General features: G+C 38.3%; 1 protein-coding gene across 1 annotated transcript in view; it reads left to right on the forward strand.

Moving 5' to 3' along the window:
- Positions 1–313: 313 nt before the first annotated feature.
- Positions 314–19,757, forward strand: part of MFN1 (mitofusin 1) — a 22,302-nt gene continuing 2,858 nt past the window's right edge. The window contains 15 exon segments of the mRNA XM_010186137.1: positions 314–436; positions 1,311–1,446; positions 4,033–4,195; positions 4,824–4,948; positions 6,571–6,679; positions 8,690–8,797; positions 9,497–9,650; positions 9,776–9,843; positions 14,492–14,613; positions 16,096–16,222; positions 16,515–16,619; positions 17,274–17,376; positions 18,341–18,570; positions 19,038–19,193; positions 19,718–19,756. Coding sequence (XP_010184439.1) covers positions 322–436; positions 1,311–1,446; positions 4,033–4,195; positions 4,824–4,948; positions 6,571–6,679; positions 8,690–8,797; positions 9,497–9,650; positions 9,776–9,843; positions 14,492–14,613; positions 16,096–16,222; positions 16,515–16,619; positions 17,274–17,376; positions 18,341–18,570; positions 19,038–19,193; positions 19,718–19,756 — 1,860 coding nt within the window. The 5' untranslated portion in view covers positions 314–321.

The following is a 19,757-nucleotide window of genomic DNA, read 5'->3' on the forward strand; positions in this document are numbered from 1 at the left end:
GGGAGAAAGCCTCGCATGTCGGAAGTAGAGCGCAGCCCATCGTTTTAAAGGTGTCCCCGCGCTCTGTGAGCTGCTGTTGGTGCGTGTGGCAAGGGGAAGAGAGAGGAGTTTGTCAGGGTAATAGAGTCAGCATTAACTAAGCCTGCTAATATTCATTATGGTTTGGATTTTGATTTGTTGCTGGTTTGGGGGTTTTAGGGGGGGTTTGTCATTGTTGTTTTGGGGTTTTTTTAATGACTGAATGAGAAGTGTGTGACTTTTCATGTAATTAAGTGCTGAGTGTTTTGGTCACTTCTGTGTAACTTTCGTTGCAGTTGCACAATGGCAGAAGCTGCCGTCTCTCCACTGAAGCACTTCGTGCTAGCTAAAAAGACAATTACTGCTATCTTTGATCAGCTACTGGACTATGTCACTGAAGGAGCAACTTTTGTGGAAGGTTAGCTTTCATCTTGAACAAAGGAACCTAGTCCGTTGCTTTCAATATGTTTTACAGTAGCGCAATGTACATTATGTGAAACGTCAGTATGCAGTTTCTATAAACGTGTGCCTTTAGAAATAGTTGTGGTTTTCATTTGACGTTGATTTTTGTTCAACTTGGCCTAGCAATGGGATGGTTACGTGTATGAAAAGGTGATTGCATGGCTTGGGCTGGTAGTGTTAAACCCCTTTCCATGAGGGTGAAAGCTTAACCACTCCAGCATTTATAGTCCTGTTGCAGTTTCTTTTGCATAGGAGAAAGGCAAACTGGTTTTCCCATTATTCAGTAGGAAAGTAGATCAGTGTGATGTCATGCAGACTGGTTACACCCTCACAAGTTTTAGCAGTGTGGAGATACACGTTTTGCCACATGGAGTTGGTTCTCATCAGCCCAGTGAGGTGTGCAGGGAGAAGACAGCCCAGCCTGGCTGGTGTCTTTGTGAGAGGTCCTGCTTTTCCTTTCTGCAGGAGGCAGGTGTCACAAAGAGCAGGGTGAATCAGCACGGCAGGCTGTGTTCACAGGTTTATCCAAGAGTGTCATTCAAATTCTGGATTTTTTTTCTTCTGCTTACACGAGGATAGATTTTAAATCTAGCAGTTACACTGTTGATTTCTTTGCAGTGATTTATATCACTATTTTACAAGTGCTTGTGGTGGAGCTGTCAAATGGCAGGGGCCAATATCAGTGTCTGTAGAGGGGGTTTGTTTGTTTTGTTTTCTTACTGCTGTGTAGTTAAAATTTACAGAGATCTTTGTTGGCATGTGAAGTACTGATAATCCATATCTGTACTCTGTATGTGATTGCTTTTATGTTATTCTTTTTCTATGTGTAGCAACATACAGGAACCCAGAACTTGAACATGTAGCGACAGAAGATGAACTAGCAAAAATACAGGCATATAAAAATAAGTTAGCAGTCATCGGTGAGGTGCTGTCCCGGAGACACATGAAAGTGGCGTTTTTTGGCAGGTAATGAGCAGAATTACCAGAACTTAATTTGATTTTTTTTTTTCTCTTGTAGGGCTTAGTGTCTGTATTTCTAATTTCTGGGATTAGTGCTTCATCACAGAATTATTGTTAGAAATACAATACATAATATCATACATAAACCCATGTTCACTTTTATCTAATTGATGCTGAGTATTTCTTTGATACCATCTTGCTTCATGACTGTAGATTAATTATGTATGTCTTGTTACATGTTTTTCATTGATAGACTCTGTAAAATAATAATCCTATATAGATCCATTATTTGACTTAGTAGGGCCTGAGTTTGTTGTCATCTTCTCCAGAATGGCTTTTCTTCTTTTGACATGGTGGTTTTGCTTGTTAATATCTTTATTTTACTGGACTGTTACTGTTCAGAACTTTTGTTTGTGTTTGACCACAAGTACTGAAAAACTCAACTTTGAGCTGTTTATTATTTTCACATAATAAGTTGAAGAAAAACAAGCAGTTTGAGACACTTGCCTTGTTGGTTGTGCAGTTAGTCTGATAGATCTGTGCGATGATTATAAGGGATATCAATGTACTGCACAGCTTCCAGATCCATCTGAGTGAAGCTATGAATATCTCCTTTCCTGAACTACTAATTAGGAAAAATTTCTGTTCAGAGTCTGTGGTGGTATTACTACAGACCAGGCTATTCACATATTTAGATAGCCATAGTTACAGATGGTTTAAATTCACTTTTGTTCTAAAAAAAAAAAAAGTATTTTCAGTATTTAAAAACTTTTTACTTCAGTCAGCTTGGCATCATCTCGGCTATGTTTTTTATTTTTGTGACAACAGGAAAAAAAGAGTTAAAAGGAAAGGTGTTTGTTGCATCTAAAATGTGTTACTACATAAGAAGTATTCTAGAAAGATAGTATGAAGCATTTAGACCTAAAGCATGGAGGTTTTATGTGTCTCTGCTTGTGTGTATTGTGTTTTGGATTTCAGTCTCGATGGAAGAGTCTTAAGTTTTCAGTGAGAAACTTTGGGTCTTAACACTTTCCAGTAGTGTCTGTGTTCCGAACATAGTGCCATCCTGTTCTTATGAAATTTGGAGAGTGTAGAAAGGTGATGAAAATCTGCCTTACCAAATGTGAAGTCAGATATAAAGTAGTGAAGTTCTTCGTAAAGACTACAGGTGTCTAAAAGTGAAGTCTTTTCAAATGTTTTTATGTTCCTGGTTAGTCTGAGGTCTGTTAGTCCACTTTGCTTCAGGAAGATTGATTTTTCTGTGCTTAAATTTAAGCATGTGGTTACATATTTTCTCTGGAGTATGAATCTTCATATGTTCTAAAACTTCTGTAATAGTATTGTAAAAAATCTATACAACAGTGGTCTCACTTTGACTTTGCTAAAAATAGTTCCGCTATTTAAGAAAAACGATGAAAGGATCTGAGATAAAGAAACTAGCTATATTTCAGCCTTGACATTTCACAAAGTTAAAAGGTGAATATATTTACAAGCTGGTATGTGTGATAAAAGTTGCTTTTGCGAAGAGCAGAAGTTCAGAGCAGGAAGAAGAGAGTTTAGCTCTCCCTCTGACTTTCTGAATAAATTCGTAAACTGTTACACAGTGAACACCGAACTTTTTCTAGAAGTAGCTCGAAAATTAGTTATAGTCTATGTAACTTCATGCTGTTGTGTAATAGTTAAACCTCATATTTATGGGTGAAGGGCAGGGAGTCAGCGTGAAGTAGGACATGGCTGAGTACTTCAAGTCCTTGCAGAATCTTGAGTTGCTGAACAGTTCCTTTTAGTCAACGGGGTTTTGGTTAATTTAGCTCCCTCTTCCTTCTTAAATAAAGACAAGACTAAGTTTTATTATTGAAGACAGCATTCATATTATAAGAATTATGCAGAAGAAATAAATTTAAGGTGTTTTTGCACATTGTTACACACTTTACTGTAGGAATCCTCATTCCACTGAGATTATTGCCACCATAGAGGGTAGTCCTTCCTTGCCCCTCCCATGCAGCGTTCCTCGTGTCATCCTCCAGCATCCCTGGAATTCCCTTAGCTTTGCTCTGAGCAGGAATGTGGAATTGTCTGATCAGGGCTTGATACTGCCCAGAATGTTATTTTCAGGTTTTTAGGGCTGGCATAAAGAAGAGGGCAGGCTGTTGCTTATGTGGGACAGTGTGCTGTGATTGAGCAGTTGCTTTAAAGTTGATCTAAGGCATCTTTTTATGCCTTTTCTGGTGTAGCAAAGTTGAGAAAGTATCTTTTACAAATTACTTATTCAGACTGAGTTATACCAGACAGAGCATGCTTCTACACGTGGGGCTTGTTGAGGTAGTACGTGTTATGCAAATACAATCTGGTTTCTTGGTTGGAAAGGCAATATTGGTTCCTAGAAAAATTTTTGGAATTGCTATTCAGATGAACTTTTCTGTGCTTCCTGTTCTTTTCTGGCAAGCTATGCTGTACTGGCTTGAAGCTCCATCCAATGGCTTGCAGTATGTGGGCCTTATGTAATTACATGGGATACATTCTGTTTCAGACAAGGGTATGTGTAATGCTGCCGTACCGTGATCAGAGTGCTTTCATTTTCTATCCCTCTAGAACGAGCAGCGGGAAAAGTTCGGTCATTAATGCAATGCTGTGGGATAAGGTACTTCCGAGTGGGATTGGCCATACAACTAACTGCTTTCTCAGTGTGGAAGGGACAGATGGAGATAAGGCTTATCTAATGACAGAAGGATCGGATGAAAAGAAGAGTGTCAAGGTATGGTTTTTAAATGATTAACAGTATTTCTCACAGTAACTGTTTCTCAAAAGATCTGTCTTTTAACAATTGTTTCAAGTCTAACAAAAGTATAAGGCTAACTCATTCTGCATTTTTAAGTTCTTGTTTAGGAGGGAATAACAAACTAAAATGAGCTACTTCGCAATTTTTCTTGAATATTTCAGAGAGACAAGTGATGTGTGTCTCGTAGCACAGCATATGTTGAGTGATGTATTTTTATAGGAGTGACGGTAAGGTTTGTTACTTGTTAAGGATTTGGAATGTGCCTCTCATTTGGCCTTATGATGCTTAGCTTATTTAATTGCTCATGTTGATATGTTAAACTTCTGAGGCAAATTCATGATGATGCTCACACACTAGCCCTGTAGAAAATACTGCTTTGTGACTCTGAAGATACTCTTGTCTGTTTCAAGATACAGCTGGTTTTTAGATGCTCGTGAATCTTAAGAGCTTAAAAAAAATAATCTCAAATATTCCAGAAGGAAGTATGAGCTCTTTTATCCTGCTCAACTTAGATCCTGTCCAGGTTTACTTGAGAACCAAATTAGACTGGTTTACAGATTTGTGGTGCATGTTCATGTTTGCCTTGTCTTTGTGCTCTTTATAGACAGTAAATCAGCTTGCTCATGCACTTCACATGGATAAGGATTTGAAAGCTGGCTGTCTCGTGCACGTCTTTTGGCCCAAGTCAAAGTGTGCCCTCCTGAGAGACGATTTGGTTTTAGTGGACAGGTAAGTTTTCTGTTTTAGTAAACATTTTTGTAAATAAATTAGCTGTTATAATGTTTAGAAAAGAGACTGGTTTACTGATTAATTGTGTTTTGGTTGTTAGGTTGCAAAATTATTGAAAGGCTTTTTTTTTGAGAGTACAGAGTTCGTTCATTTCTGTATTCTGCTGCTCATCATCACCCCACGGATTTTGGCCTTGTAACAGTTGGAACAGACAAGAGTCTTGTGATTGAGCTGAATAAGGGACTAGCTTTGGCCAAGCATACCTTTAAAACAAATATTATGGAAGTGTAAATAGGATTGTTGCAGCACCAACCTTTTGCCCATCTCCCGTCTTTAAACACTTCAGATTGATCATGTGAAGTCTGGACGTCATTTTTATAAACTACTGATGAGAGTTGCAGTGCCTACATATCAAAGTAGTGGTGACCTCAAATATAATTGTGACTGTCAGCTGTGTGTGCCTGTGTGTTGGGCTGGCATTTCCTGCAGTGTGTGTGTGTTTAAAGAATTCTGAAGGCTCTTGCTTTGTCTATGTCAAATGCCCATATTCCTGGCCACTGGGGTATGATCTGGTAATATTTTTTCAAACTGTTCGGTGATCTATACCTAATGTGTGAATCAAAACAGATTGAATTTGAGAGTAATTCACTCAAGTGTGAGTGGATTTGTAAGTAAGATTTCTTCATATCCAACAAAATAACATTCAGAGTGTATTCTGATAAATTGCAGTGCTTTTTCATACATCTCTGATCTTGCACCTTTGAAATCACTGAGAGTTTGTCATGATTTTCTTGGGGGGACACTCAGGTCCTAGTCATAGAGAAAGCCAGCCCAGGAGAGCTGCTTGGTTCGATGCCCTGCTGGACTTCTAAGTTCACACGGTTGTGCTGTCTCCTTGGGGACACATGCATAGCACAAGCGTGCTGGAAGCCCAGAAGGGATCCTTGCATAGATATGATACAAGCCATGATTTGATCTACGCAGTCTTGGTTTCTAAAGGTGAAATATAAAGGGAAAAGAACACAGTCTGAAGTAGATACTTGTCAGGAGAAAATATTTTTTTTACTGTTAAATGGAGCAAATTGGAACCAGCAATAATTCATGTGTTGGAAACGTGACTTAATCCTCATATTCTACTTATGTTTTAAAAATTGATAGCACTGTAGTTTTAGCTTCATTTGAATTTGTTATTAAATGTATGCACAGCTTATATAGCGTATTGCTTTAAAGAAGGTCTCGATGAATGGAAAAAATATTTTATGAACAGTTGTCCTTTTTGATTAAAATCTAAAACTTGGAATATGGGAGGGAGATCATTCTGTGAGACTGCCTGGATTTCTGACAGTCTGCCTGTCACTTGGCTATTATGCTCTGTATATTTATTAATCAGAAACTATTTTGGAATGAGTAGGTGATCCAGTGAGTGAGTGACTGATAACTGCAAATTGTAATTGGCTTTTGCTAAATTTGCCTTAAGCTTGAATTAAGGGTATCTAGAGATACAAAGCTTTATGTCTTCTTACAAGACCCTTAGGCAATCCTGTTCTATTTCTGTCAATTTCTAAAAATCAAATACTCCTGTGCTGGATGAATATGACTTTGTGCTCTTTTATTCCCAACAGCCCTGGCACAGATGTCACTACAGAACTGGACAGCTGGATTGACAAATTCTGCTTAGATGCTGATGTGTTTGTCTTGGTTGCTAACTCTGAGTCAACTCTCATGAACACAGTATGTTGTGCAATGATTTTACATTACTTCTTCATTTAAATACTCCTGTAGTTTCATAACTGAAATGGCTTCTCCCAGACCTTTACTGTATTGAAATCCCATGAATTGTTGCACTTAGATCTTGTGAATAGGATTTGGGAGTGGAAGGCAGGAAACAGTTTTACAGGTCTTTTTTATGCTTTACAGTTTGTCACTGTCTGTCAGCTGAAGACACTTGTATTATCAAACAAATAAATTATGGACTATTTAAGATCCAGAAGTTCAGTAAAATAGTCAAAGTTTGAACACCTTTACTTATTAAAGCCTTGTGTCAAGAGAGAGAAGACTTCTGTATACCTTGTAGCCTAAATACTGTATAGCTCATAGAAGGAGAGCATGCAGTGTAGCCAAAGGATCTGTTGTGATACTCAAAATACAAGACCAGAGATTTCCTTTAGTTTTGTTGTGATCTCCAGTTTTGACTAAACTAAGTATTGTGAATGCAGACAATATCAATATAAGGCTTCTAAGCCACTGGAAGTGAGTCTGCCAGAAAGTAGTGTAATGCTACTGAGAAATCTCTTGAAGACTTTTATTAAGCCTGCTATAGACAAATGCAATGCTCTGATTGTTCTGAGCATAGTTCTGGCATGCAGTGTCTGAACTTTGTAATTATTGAGATAGTGTTTAATACAATAAAGAACTGAATGTATAAAGACAGTATTTCTTTGCATTCTAGCAAGTTAGAATAGTTTGGTAGAAATCTGAGAATAACATGAACTTAATTTTAAAATGTTAAATTGCATCTCCTGGGCTGAATCCACAAAGACTCAGAGACAAGTGAGATGTAAATATGCAGGAAAGATGTATAGGCTATACATCTGCTGGAAAATTCTCTTAACTTTGTATTTGTCTGATCCTTAACACCCAGTCACAGAAGCGCTGCTCTGCTTTTTAATGTGATTTTTGACCAGTCTTTGTTCCTTATTGGGCACAGCTGAAAGCCGCTGAATAGAAATAGGTTAGTCTTGCCATTTGTTTGAAGCATTAAAGTCTTGCTGAGTGTTTTTGGTTGCCATGCCTATAAATCCTCATATAACACTGAGCACCTTGTAATTATTAGAATCTGGAAATAACCAGTGTCAAGAGTGTATATTGGAGGGAAAGGAGGTAGATTTTAGCTGTGATTAAGGCTTTGGCTCACTAAACAGTTCTCTTTCTCCTTTTTATTTTTTTCAGCCTGGTAGACACAAATGAGGTTGCCTTACCGATTATGTAACTGCTCTAAAGCATTTGTATTTTGCTTTGCTTTCTTCATCTACACAAGTTTATCCTTCAGTTAAAGTGGATGATAACTGTGTTCTCATGCTTAAAATTAAAACATTCAGCAATAAGTTTTTCCCTGTGACTTTAGCCATATATCCTCATGTAGGAAATAGGGGTGAACAGGAGCATCTCAGTAGTTCCAGTAAGGAAAGCTTAGTAGTTTTAGCCAAGCAACATATTTTAAAAATGAAATGAGCAGATACAGCCGTGTTTTGTGTGTTCTTTTTTCTTTCCTCTCCTCCCCAGCAGTATTTTGAGTGTCACACAATTCAAAGCAAATTTAGTAGAGGACTAGGAGGATCAAAGGAGATGAAGGTCTGTGGTAGTAAATGTAAAGAAGGGGGATGGAGGGGAAAAAAAGACAGTGAATGTTGTGATAGATTCATAGAAAAAAACAGACTTTCTTTTCCAGAGTTTTCCAAACTGTTTTGAAAGTTTTCTTAATTTGTATTTGTACTTGTTTTTATTAGAGAGGTGTGCAGTATCTTTGACTTTTAGCATTGGCATCAGTTTTAAGTCATTTTACAATTACTGAATTATCATAAACCTTTTTGTGTTAGGTATCTTTGGGTTTTAATGCTAATGAATTCTTTTTAATAGGAAACTTCTTTAGAAAGCTTGTTTAACTTCAGAATTTGTTACAGAAGAAGGCGTGGCTCTGGTTTGGATGTCTGAGAAGTTTTCTGTTTGTGCTTTAATTCTTAGGAAAAACACTTTTTCCATAAAGTGAACGAACGACTTTCCAAGCCAAACATCTTCATCTTGAATAATAGATGGGATGCCTCTGCTTCAGAACCAGAATATATGGAAGATGTGAGTGACTTGATGGCTCCTATATGGGTTGTTTTTATAAAAAATATATATATATATGGAGAGAGAAAGAGAGAGAGAGAGAGCGAGCATAAGAGCATGCTAAATTGCCTGCTTAATACAGTTATTAATATGAAAACACCAGCGTTGTTTTACTAATAGAATAAGTTACTTTATCAGAAAATGGAAGTAAGTTATTCCTTGTTCAGAGCAATAAAGCAACCTGCAATTCAAACTACAATATATGCAGGCAGGTAATGCAATGGGAAGCTTGTTTAGAACTTTTTTCCTTCACAGTTAAGCTTGTTTTAAATCTACTTTGTATTACCTTTTATCACTGTAATGGTAACACAGCCTGAGGATACCGATTATACATGTGTATGTGCACAGAGTGCAGTGTGAGATAGTAACAGTTTGGTGTTATCTCTTCCGTTCAGTGATCTCTTCAGATCTTTCCAACAGCAATTAGCTTGCAGTGATACTTATTTCTCTGTATGTGGGGAGAGAAGTGATTACCCCAGTAACTGACAAGATATTTGCCCTATATTAATACAGTTCTAGAAGACAGCATTGTTGCTTCCAGGGCTGTGTAAATGGTTAAAAGCTTAAGGGATTGTCCAGCATCTGTTTCTGACTAATGTTCTGGTTTAATGATGGCTCAATTTTTGCATTTTTCTCATGAGCTTTTTGCCTTTTCCTCAGGTGCGTAGGCAGCACATGGAGCGCTGTCTGACTTTTCTAGTTGATGAGCTCAAAGTTATTGATCCCGTAGAAGCAAGGAATCGCATCTTTTTTGTTTCAGCAAAAGAAGTTCTGAGTGCCAGGAGACAGAAGGCCCAAGGAATGCCAGAGGGTGGTGTGTAGGAACTCTTGCTTTTCCTCAAATGCAGAAAACTATTGTAAAAACTGATAAAAATATTTAAGACGCAGTCACTGCTGTGAGGTATTGCTCTCTCCCTTATGGTCCATTATGTTTCACAGGTGGAGCACTTGCTGAAGGATTTCAAACAAGATTCCAGGAATTTCAACATTTTGAGCAGATATTTGAGGTATTTATGATGGGCTTTTTAGACTGCCTGTTTTTTAATGCGAAGGTGGCTTAATTTTACTGAACATAACCTGTGCAAACAAGTGGAGGAGTGTAAGGTACTCAAACCCTGTGACAGCTTTGCCTTATCTGTGGGCTCTGCTCATCTGTTCGCACCTTGAATAGCAGGTAGTTGTTGGGGGAAAAAAGTATTGGGAAGGACCAAAACTGGACTCTTAGCTCATGTTTTGAGACTTCAGTATGAATATAGACTATATAGAAAGAGAGACAGTGCTTTTCAAGAGGAGTGTATTACTTAGAGCCGTGAGTTGGCAAAATGTTTACTGTATAGTAAGCCTTATTTTGTTCTGAAGTTGTAGCTTTGTAACTAATTACTGTAATTCAGGACACAAATAGGAAGAAATTAAATTTGTCAATGTCATTAATATTGCCAATGGCAAAATATTGCTAATTGGCAATATTTACTTGCATTTTTGAAGCCAGAGTTTTGAAATTATCACCATTATCTACCTCTCAGCTCTGATCCTCTGAACACTAACACTGTTCTTGCTTCCTTGTTGCTGTGCAGAATGCATCTTTCACTCTCAGTTTACCTGTATCCATAGCTGGAGTTCACAGTTTCTTCAGAAGTAGGACTGGCTAGATAATCAAGTACTTTCTTTGTGATAGGATCCGTTTGTCTCACTGAATTTGATAACTCTAATTAATTAAAGCCATTCTTGGATATCTTAAGGAGGCATTTTGGATATGCCTTGATGGTTTTGTGTGGTATGTATCGGCATACTTAATTTTCACTGAACAGCATGACTCTAGTTTGTATATAGCAAATGCTCAAGACTGCTTTTGCGTACTTGAACCAGTAATTCCCTGTTTGGTGTATTTGTAAAAAAAATCAGAGTGCTTTTGAAAAGTATTTCTTCTCTTCATTATCCTTCTCTCATTACATGAAGCCCATTTGACCTTAGCAAAACAGGGCTTGATTCAGCCTTGCAAAAGCAAAAAAAAAAAAAAGAAGTCAGACTAAAGTTTAAAGTTTAAATTCAGTCCCTATCCACATTCTTATGACAGATGACTGAGTTGTTGAAATGATTGGTTCAGAATACTGGCAGGGCCAGTACTTGTGTAGTTGCAGCCTACAATTAGTACTAGTGTAATAGTACTATAGTTTTAAGGACGAAAGCTAGTACTAGTTGCAGCCAAACATGGTTTTTTTGCCGTTTTTGTCCTTAAAATTATAGTAGGAAACTTTCAATCAGTCAAAAAAACAGTGGAAATTAAGTTTCTAAGTCAATTATTGTATTGCAACGTATTTTGTTGTGTGCTATACCCAAAGCTTTTTTTGAAAAAAATCTCTTACAGTTAAGCACTCAGCACTTAGGATATTTCAAGATTAAGATGGATGTATGACATTAAATGATGTGATCTTATGAATGCTCAACACATCTGTGAGTCAGATGTCACAGTCTCCAGTTGACCACCAAAGTGAGAAGCATCTATCACAAGGTTGACAAGTTTCTTTGGCAGAGGCAGGGACAAAAAGTAATTCTGTGACAGCACTGAATGGCCTTAAAACAACATTTTTCTTCTTTCACGTTATCTGTTCCATTTGCTCCACATCTTCCGACTCCAGCAGTGCGAGTGGGTTCTGTAATGTTTTTCCCTGCTTGGCCACCCTGAAAACACAATGAGTGACTTGGAATAGGAGTGTGATCACATCACTTAAAGAGCATGACAACATGTGCTAAATTAAGATTGCCAAAGCAATTCAAATTTTGGATGTTGCAGCACATTCAGGTTTTGTGGGCAATTTCCTAAGTTATAATGGCATTTTATTTGCTTTTAAAGCAAGGCTGCCAGCACTAGGCTATACCAACTTGTATATTAATGAAGAATGTCGTACATCACCTAGCATTTTCTGTGTTCAGCCTGGGAATGAAATCCTACTCAATACCATACTTTATGCACTACTAGACCAAATTCAGATGCTGCGTAGCCGTGAGTACAGCCTAAGCACTTCTGGCTAAAGCACTTTGCATTTACTCTATTTCTTGCCAGAGGAGTTGCATGTCCCAGGACTCTTGGGTTGTGCTCCAGTGTGTGAAAGGACGAGAGCTCAGATGCATCTGTCTGTTCTTGTCAAACACCAGCCCCTTCTCGACCTCAGGCTGCCTGTCATGCCTTTAGCTCCTTGTCCTTGTTCAGGTGCCCTGCTCAGCCTCGCCAGACCTCTCATACGCTCTTTCATCCAGTTCACAGATCTCGATCACCTCATCTATAAACCTGCCCACACATCCCGTGTTCCCACTGGCTAGATCTGCTGGGTTTGCTCCTCTGGGATTTTCTCACCCTGCTTTTGTCTTCACTAAAATTGGGCAGCTGCTGCTTCTTCCTCTTCCACATGGGTGGAGAAGAGGAACTGTTACTTCTTCAGTACTTCTACATTTCTGCTATTAGTAACTGTTCCCTGACTGGAAAGCCCATTCATCCCAGGACTGATATGAACCCAGTATAGCTAGAATCTTCAAAAAATTGAGAAACAACCCACCAGTGCTAATTTGTTGTGAAATGGGAAAAATGTGGATCATTTTTGAAAGATTTATGTAGATTTTTGTGTGAGGGCAAAAGGCATTCCGAAAACAGATGTAATGTCCCTTTCTGCAAAGCACAGAGTGGTTAAAGTTGCTTAAAAAAACAACTGGTCCAGACATTACGAGAAACACTTGTAAGCGGTGGGGAAATTAAGGTTTTAGAGATGAAATGAAAGTTTTCGAGATTAATGTATTGTCTTTAAAAAGTGATGTTACTATCTGTCAGCTGCATTAAAAGAAAAAAGATTTGCAGTCTTAAAGGAAAGGGTTGAACTCGTGGATCAGTTCTGAATTTTTATACTGTGAAATAACAGAAGGTAGTCTGTGTATCTTTCTTGTGAAATTTTAGATAGATACTTAGAAATGCCTTATCAAAATGGCAAAGTGCGTGCACAGTGCACTCTGTGCAGTAGTCCTTAGTGGATATTCTGCATAAAACCAAAGCCCACTGTGCCTCAGGTGGTAGTGTTTGCCAAGTTTCTTAAAAAACTGGTAATGGAAATGGTGTGGGTAGGATTGGAAGAGAGAGCCAGCACAGCATAGTAATTCTGGCTGTCAACTGGAATGAACAACACAGCCTGAGTTAGTGCACTGCTGCGGAGACCTTCCCTAACACTGCACAGGAGTGTGATAAGCTGTGCTTAAAACCTGTCCTGCTATACTGGAAGTGGGCTGGAAGGTAACTGGTTTTGGTTACACTGCTGAAATGTACCTTTTCCTCTTTGTTTCGATAAATACTTATGGACTAACAGCAAAACTACTGCTGTCCTCCTCTTATTTTTCCCAGTCACTTAACTAACCTTTGTGTTTTTCCTAGTGCTCTAACTTGGATTTTCTGATTGTGGTGTGAGTGACTGTCATCCTTTTCTCTACCACACACTAACGTTGCGACGGCTCTTTCCTCTGTGTCTAGTCTAGCTCTTACAATGTGCTGATGTTTATGAAACTCTGGCCTTTCATTGCTGATTTCTAGATCTGCTTCATCGAGGAACAGGGAATATATTTTACCCATTTTGTTTATTTTGTTTTGATTATTTTTTTTAGATAGCTGAAAATTGTTATTACAGTATATGCTAAGGTCATAGGCAAGTCTTTAAAAGCAACCTAGACCTGCTCATCCTATGAAAGCTGCATCCAAAGATTGAGAACAATTTAAAAAACACATAAAGAAAATATGTTGGCCAAAAATAAATAAGTATCTAAAGAAATTAGCTGCTTGCTTTCTTCTCCTCCAACACAGATGTTGCTAGTTAGTGGTGACTTAGCACAGGTTGAATCCCCATTTAATTGGCATTTAATTGACAACATAACTCAGGGTGTGCAGTTGTTTGAAAAAAGACAAAATCTTAACTTATGGCTTATCACAATTGATTTGCTCGTGCTCAAATTCAACATCTGTTTATCTTCTCAATCAATGTCCTGTAATTTCTGAATCGTTGCACAATATTCAAGATTGCTGATTGATTAGAAATTGTATCTTTAGAGCACTCTCCATTCATTTAACACTTCATAATAAGCTAATAGACTACTTGACAACTTTTTGTTGTCCTGTGTGAGAAGCCTTTGTCTTACTCCTAACTGTAAATTTTGTTCCTGGATGGTCAGTATTGACGTGAGAATGTCAAATTTTATTGACAGAACTGCTTTTTGAAACTAAGAATATTGATTGCAAGAAAATAAAATCAAGCTAGGCAAAATTGCCAACATTCATAGTAATTTATAATTTCAAAGAGAGAATTTGGAAAATTTTCTGAAGAGCTAGATTTATCTCATGTATTCATCTGAGTTTTCTTTTTTCCTTACACTATTAATTTATTTTAAAAGGATAAAAACTTATGCACGTTACTGTGAATGAACATGAAGGTACAGATTTGCTGCTGTAGACTCATTTGAGATTTCAGTTCTGTTGCCTTTTAATTTCTAGACACTTTCTTCCTTTTATTTGTTTCCCATTGGTTGAAGTTCATGGTAAAATCAGCAGCATGTGCTTTCTGACAGTGAAATTCCAGAATGTGTTGGCATGGAATTGCAGTAATGTGTTGTGGCTTGGGCCCCTCGCAGGAGTGTATCTCGCAGTCAGCCGTGAAAACCAAGTTTGAACAGCACACTATCAGAGCTAAACAGATAATAGATACTGTGAAAAACATTATGGACGCCATAAACATAGCAGCAGCAGAGAAAAGGTAGGTTGGTTGGAGGGCTGGTTGCTTTTGGTTTATCCAGATCCTCTGAGGAGCCGTTTCTATGCTGGTGGTTTTCTCGGACTGTTATGGACTCTAAAATTCGCTTTTCTTGCTAGGTAAGAACTAGAGAATTTCTCTGGTGTGTCAGTCTTCCTGCTGTTTGCTTGCACCGCTCAGTCTTGTCCTTGGTCTGTGGCTTCTGCATAAGGACCTTGATTTACTTTGTTACTCTTTGTTACTGACTTACAGTTACAAAGGCAGTTTCTGGGTTTTCAAGTAATTTTTTCAAAAATATTTGAAGTTTTATGTTTTTCTAGCTGTATCCAGCATTTCAGAAATGATGTTTGGGCCTGTTTTAAGCTTTTTATAACAGTAACACTGAGAAAATAAGTGGGAGTGTGTAGACACTCTTGAATTTGCAACTGGTTGGAGTGCTGCAAGGGACGAGAGGAGCCCAAGCTGACAGAGGCTTGGCCTCTGGCCCTTTCCAGATTTAATGCTTCAATTTCTTTATTCTCTCTTTGCTCATGTAGTCCTTTTAGTGCTAATGATAGCAACTCATCTACTCTGATAGTTTCATGTATTCTTTGAGGTTTGCGTATGTATGGGTTTTTTTCCCTCACTTTTATTGCTGCCTCTTGTCTCTCTTGCAGCCGATGAACTTGCTGTCGTGTTTAATCCTTTCCATCCTTCTCCTTTCTGTCTGTTAATAGTGTGTCTTTATGTTTTAACAGACTCCACTGTGCTGTCAGACACGCTCATCTTCCTGATGTGTTTATACACTAACTTGTCTCACATTGTCAGATTCTACGAAAACATGCTGTGAAATGTTTGAAAATATTCCGATATTCTACCTCTGTCAGTCAACCTGCCAAAAACTGTGTAGTGACCTCTCTTAATCTGTATTGCTGTTTGATGTTTTCCTGGCCCTTCAAGATATAACTGCTTTAGGTTTTAAGCAATTTTTACTTAAATGATAGGTCGAGGATTTCTGAAGAGTTGTTTGTGACAGGGTTAGTTTCTGCTGCCTCCCCGTTGCTTTGCAGAGTCATCAGAGCCTTGTATCCTTAAGGAGTAGTTGAGTGGTGCTGGTGAGCAGTAGGACAGTTTGATCAGATTTAGCTTCTTTAAAAAAAATATAAATCAAGATAGATTATGTATTAAAGGCCCCTGATTCCCCCCACCTTTTTTAGTTATGTACAATGGGAACAATTCCAACTCCAAGTGCTGCTTTTGTAAATATATCAAAACCCAGTAATTTGAGTTATGTTCAATCAGTGCAGCCTTTAAATGCACCTGTAAATGTATATTGCAGCCATTCTGCAGCAGTGCCTCTGCTTTGCTCAGCCAGTTTCCCTTTAGAAACTTCTTTTTGGCTGCTCTGTAAACCCTCGGCTGGGGGGTCCATGCCCGATGGTGGGGTTTGTTTCATTACTGGGAGAATACCTGCTGGTGATGGTGTCTTCCTTTCTGCTGTGTTAGAGTCCAGTCAATGGAAGAGCGAGAGGATCAGAGGGACAGACTGGACTTTGTTCGCAATCAGCTGAACATTTTGACAGAGGATACTAAGGAAAAAATCAAACGTGTTACTGAGGAAGTAGAAAATAAAGTAAGTAATTGCAGTGGGAAAAATCTCCCAGTTCCAAGTGTTGCCTCTTCTGTAAGGCAGCTCCTTTGGGTGCCCACCCACCCTAAGATGTACATTTGAAGTGTCTAGTATGCTCCTTTTCCAATACATAAAAAAAACCCAAACCCCAAAAACCCATCAACCTCCAAATGGCAATTCTTCCTGACTATCAGGTAACAGAACCATTTACTATGAGAGTTAATGCTGTGGTCTGTTTTCACTCTGCCTGGAGAAGCTAGGAGAAACGCTTTATGTATTTACCGTATTCTGCCAGGTCTCCTCTGCCATGACTGATGAGATTTGCCGACTTTCAGTTTTAGTTGATGAATTTTACTCAGATTTTCACCCTTCTCCTCAAGTCCTGAAGCTCTATAAGATGGTAAGTTTTCTTGCATGGTTTGAAGCTAGGTTCTTTGTCTTTTTGTGTAATTTCGATTTCTGCTCTTTCATAATTTGTAGAACGTTTTATGTGACACTTGGTTTAACCATTGCAGGACTTTTACTTTCTGACATATGCATATCTCTGTCTATCTAAAACTGGAAAAGGTTTAAAATATTTCCTGCTTCATTTTTAGAAAGAAATCAGGTTTTTTTAACTGTCCTTTTACTAGAGTGGTTACTGAAACTTTAATTCACTGACACCCTGATTTGTAGTTTTGACCATTTTCATTACTCCTAAAATTAAATAGATCCAAAAATAAAATGAGCTTGCAAATACCCAACACTTCTTACAGTTAAGAAAAGAGGCAGTTTTTATTAAACTTACATAAATTTCTCCTCAAACTTAGTATTTTAAGGAGGCGTACACCTGTGTTTGCCTCTTATGCCCAGACTTTGCTGCTAATGGATGACTGCTGTAATTCCACCTGTTTCAGCCTTGTGTGCAATTTAAAAGCATGGTATTTCCATGGTAACATTCTTTTCTTCCCACTGTAAATAACAGTGCTTAGTGTTTAACATATCTCTGCTCTGTATGATGTAATTGATTAGCTAAACAGAAATTGATGAGCGTTTATTCTTTATAAAACTGCAGGAACTGAACAAACACATAGAAGATGGTTTGGGAAAGAACCTGGCTGATCGTTGCTCCAGTGAAGTCAATCAGTCGATGCATCAGTCGCAGCAGGAGATGATTGGTAAGACCAGGAAGGAGGAATGTAAAGACTTTTTGTTTAGAGGAAGAGAGTTTAAGCAAACTTGCTTTTGAAAGAATTTTCTTTCTGATAACACTCTATAGTAAACACTAGAAAGTGATGAAGGAAACGCCATCCTAGATCAAGAGTGAGTGTCTGTTCAGCTTAGTCTCTGTAATTGGTTACTCCCAGTAACCAATGCTTGGGGAGAAGAGTAATGAACCCGGGTGAATATAGTGATCCATTCCCAATTTAGGGACTTATAAGCCAAGATACTGCATCTGGATTAATGGCTAAAGCAAGTAGGAATGGACTTGTACTCTGGGAACTTGTCTGATCCTTTTATAAAGCCATTTAAACTTTTGGCGTCTGCAACAGATATATGAAATACAATTATTGTTAGATAATGTTTCTGCAGTATAATCCTCCAGATTCTGAGTGCAAAACAGGGTGGTTTCACAAAACACCTGTGCACTCCATATTTTATTTCTCTTTTAGCAAGTCGTAATTTTATTGCATATCCCGGTCTCTCCTGATCTGTGTCCAGTCATAAAGGATTCAGAGCAGGATCATAGAATTACATGAAGCCTTCTGTCATCATGCAATGATGTTGTCTTTTCTGTATGACACCACAGAACTGCAGCATAAACCAACTTTTTCTTAGTCCATCCTTATCTTTTGACCATTCACAAAGGTCTTTCAGTTTATTTGACCATTTTTTCCGGCGATGCTTTCTCTGCGAATTGACTTTGAGTGTTTGTTTTCTTTTATCAGAGGAATAAATTGCCTGCTCTGCTATGATCAATACTGCTAAAATGCCCACTGATTTTACAAACAATTGAAAAAAAATGGTCAGTTTAGATTCTAGTAATTTACAAAGCTGCTCAGCAGGGCAAGGATGCTACTTGTGAATGTGTTATAAAGCTTTTAATTTTAACTCTTGCTTACTCTTCTGTTTCATTTCTAGAAAATCTGAAACCGTTGTTGCCTTCTGATACTCAGAATCAGCTCCACTTGCTAATTCCATGCAGGCGGTTTGACCTTAGCTATGATCTAAACTGTCACAGTCTGTGTGCGGATTTTCAAGAGGATATCATGTTCCACTTTTCCTTGGGATGGACTTCGCTTGTAAACCGTTTCTTGGGTCCTAAACAAGCTCAGAGGGTGCTATTTGGACTAGCAGATCCAAACTTACAAGTGAGTGTTTCAGAGATTAGGCTGACATTTGAAGTGCCTTGTTTTACCTTGATGCAAATACGTTCATTTTGACTGAATTTGCCGCTACTATTTACATGCTTGCTGCTCCCTTCCCCTAGTCCCTTTGTGTGAAATATTTTTGGTGAGTTTGTTTTTATTGGATTATATTCAGGGTTGGAATGGAACAAAAAACCTTTCCCAAACTTTCTGCAGCTGTTACCTGAGTTTTGTTTTTCTTTGGATAACCTTTTCATTTGTAACTTTTGGATCCTTATGGCAGAGCCAGTCCTATGTAGAACTCTTATTTTAACCCAGTTCCCATTGGGCGAGGAACTGTCAAATCCTCCGCTGCTTATCAGGAGTGCAGAGGAGTTTCCTTTAGGTCAGTCAAACCCTGAATATATGAAAATAAAATAAAACCAGTCTGCTGTGTATTTCCTTAATGCTGCCATATTCCACTCTTCTAGATCCCTCATCCTTTAGCTACCACCCCATCTGCTGCCAGCCTGCCTGCCCTAACTCCAGAGGCCGTACCGCAGGAGGATTTTATGGTTCCTTTGGTCATGAGTTTAGCATCACTGACATCACGGACCTCTATGAGCGTCATCGTTGTTGGCGGAGTGGCAAGTAGCATTAGCAACATTCACTCTCTACTAGAGGTGGTGGCAAAGATCAAACTGGTGTTTCCTGTTTGAGGTGCAACATGGAGCATGCAATGGACTTAACACTGGGCTGGATGAGTGTGTGTAGTACACTGGATACCTGCAATATTTGTAGTGAGAAAATCAGTCTAACTCTGAGCATAGTTGGAGTTAGTCTCTATGCCATAAGTCTGTGTTCATTTTCTAAATTAAGAGATGGTTTGATGGTGCCTCATTCAATTTGGATTTAATGGAAGCTCTGCTTTCTCCTTCCTCCTCCATTAAAAAGCAGAGAGGCTTTTGTAACCTGCATGTTCTTCACGCCACTGGGGTACCAGCTCATCTGAATATAGCTGTATTGCTCTGCAATAATAATGTGGAAATAATGTATTTTCTTAAACTAATCTGGTGAAAGGGCCTTGCAGATGATTTTGGTTTTTTTAAAAAGGGTGGAATTCGACTTTGTTTTGTAGGACAATTTACTAATGAAGAATCCTCTTTTTCAGATTTGGAGAACGATAGGCTGGAAACTCATATCTCTTTCCC

This window comes from Mesitornis unicolor, unplaced genomic scaffold, assembly GCF_000695765.1.
Source record: "Mesitornis unicolor isolate BGI_N332 unplaced genomic scaffold, ASM69576v1 scaffold40166, whole genome shotgun sequence".
Classification (NCBI taxonomy): Eukaryota; Metazoa; Chordata; class Aves; order Mesitornithiformes; family Mesitornithidae; genus Mesitornis; species Mesitornis unicolor.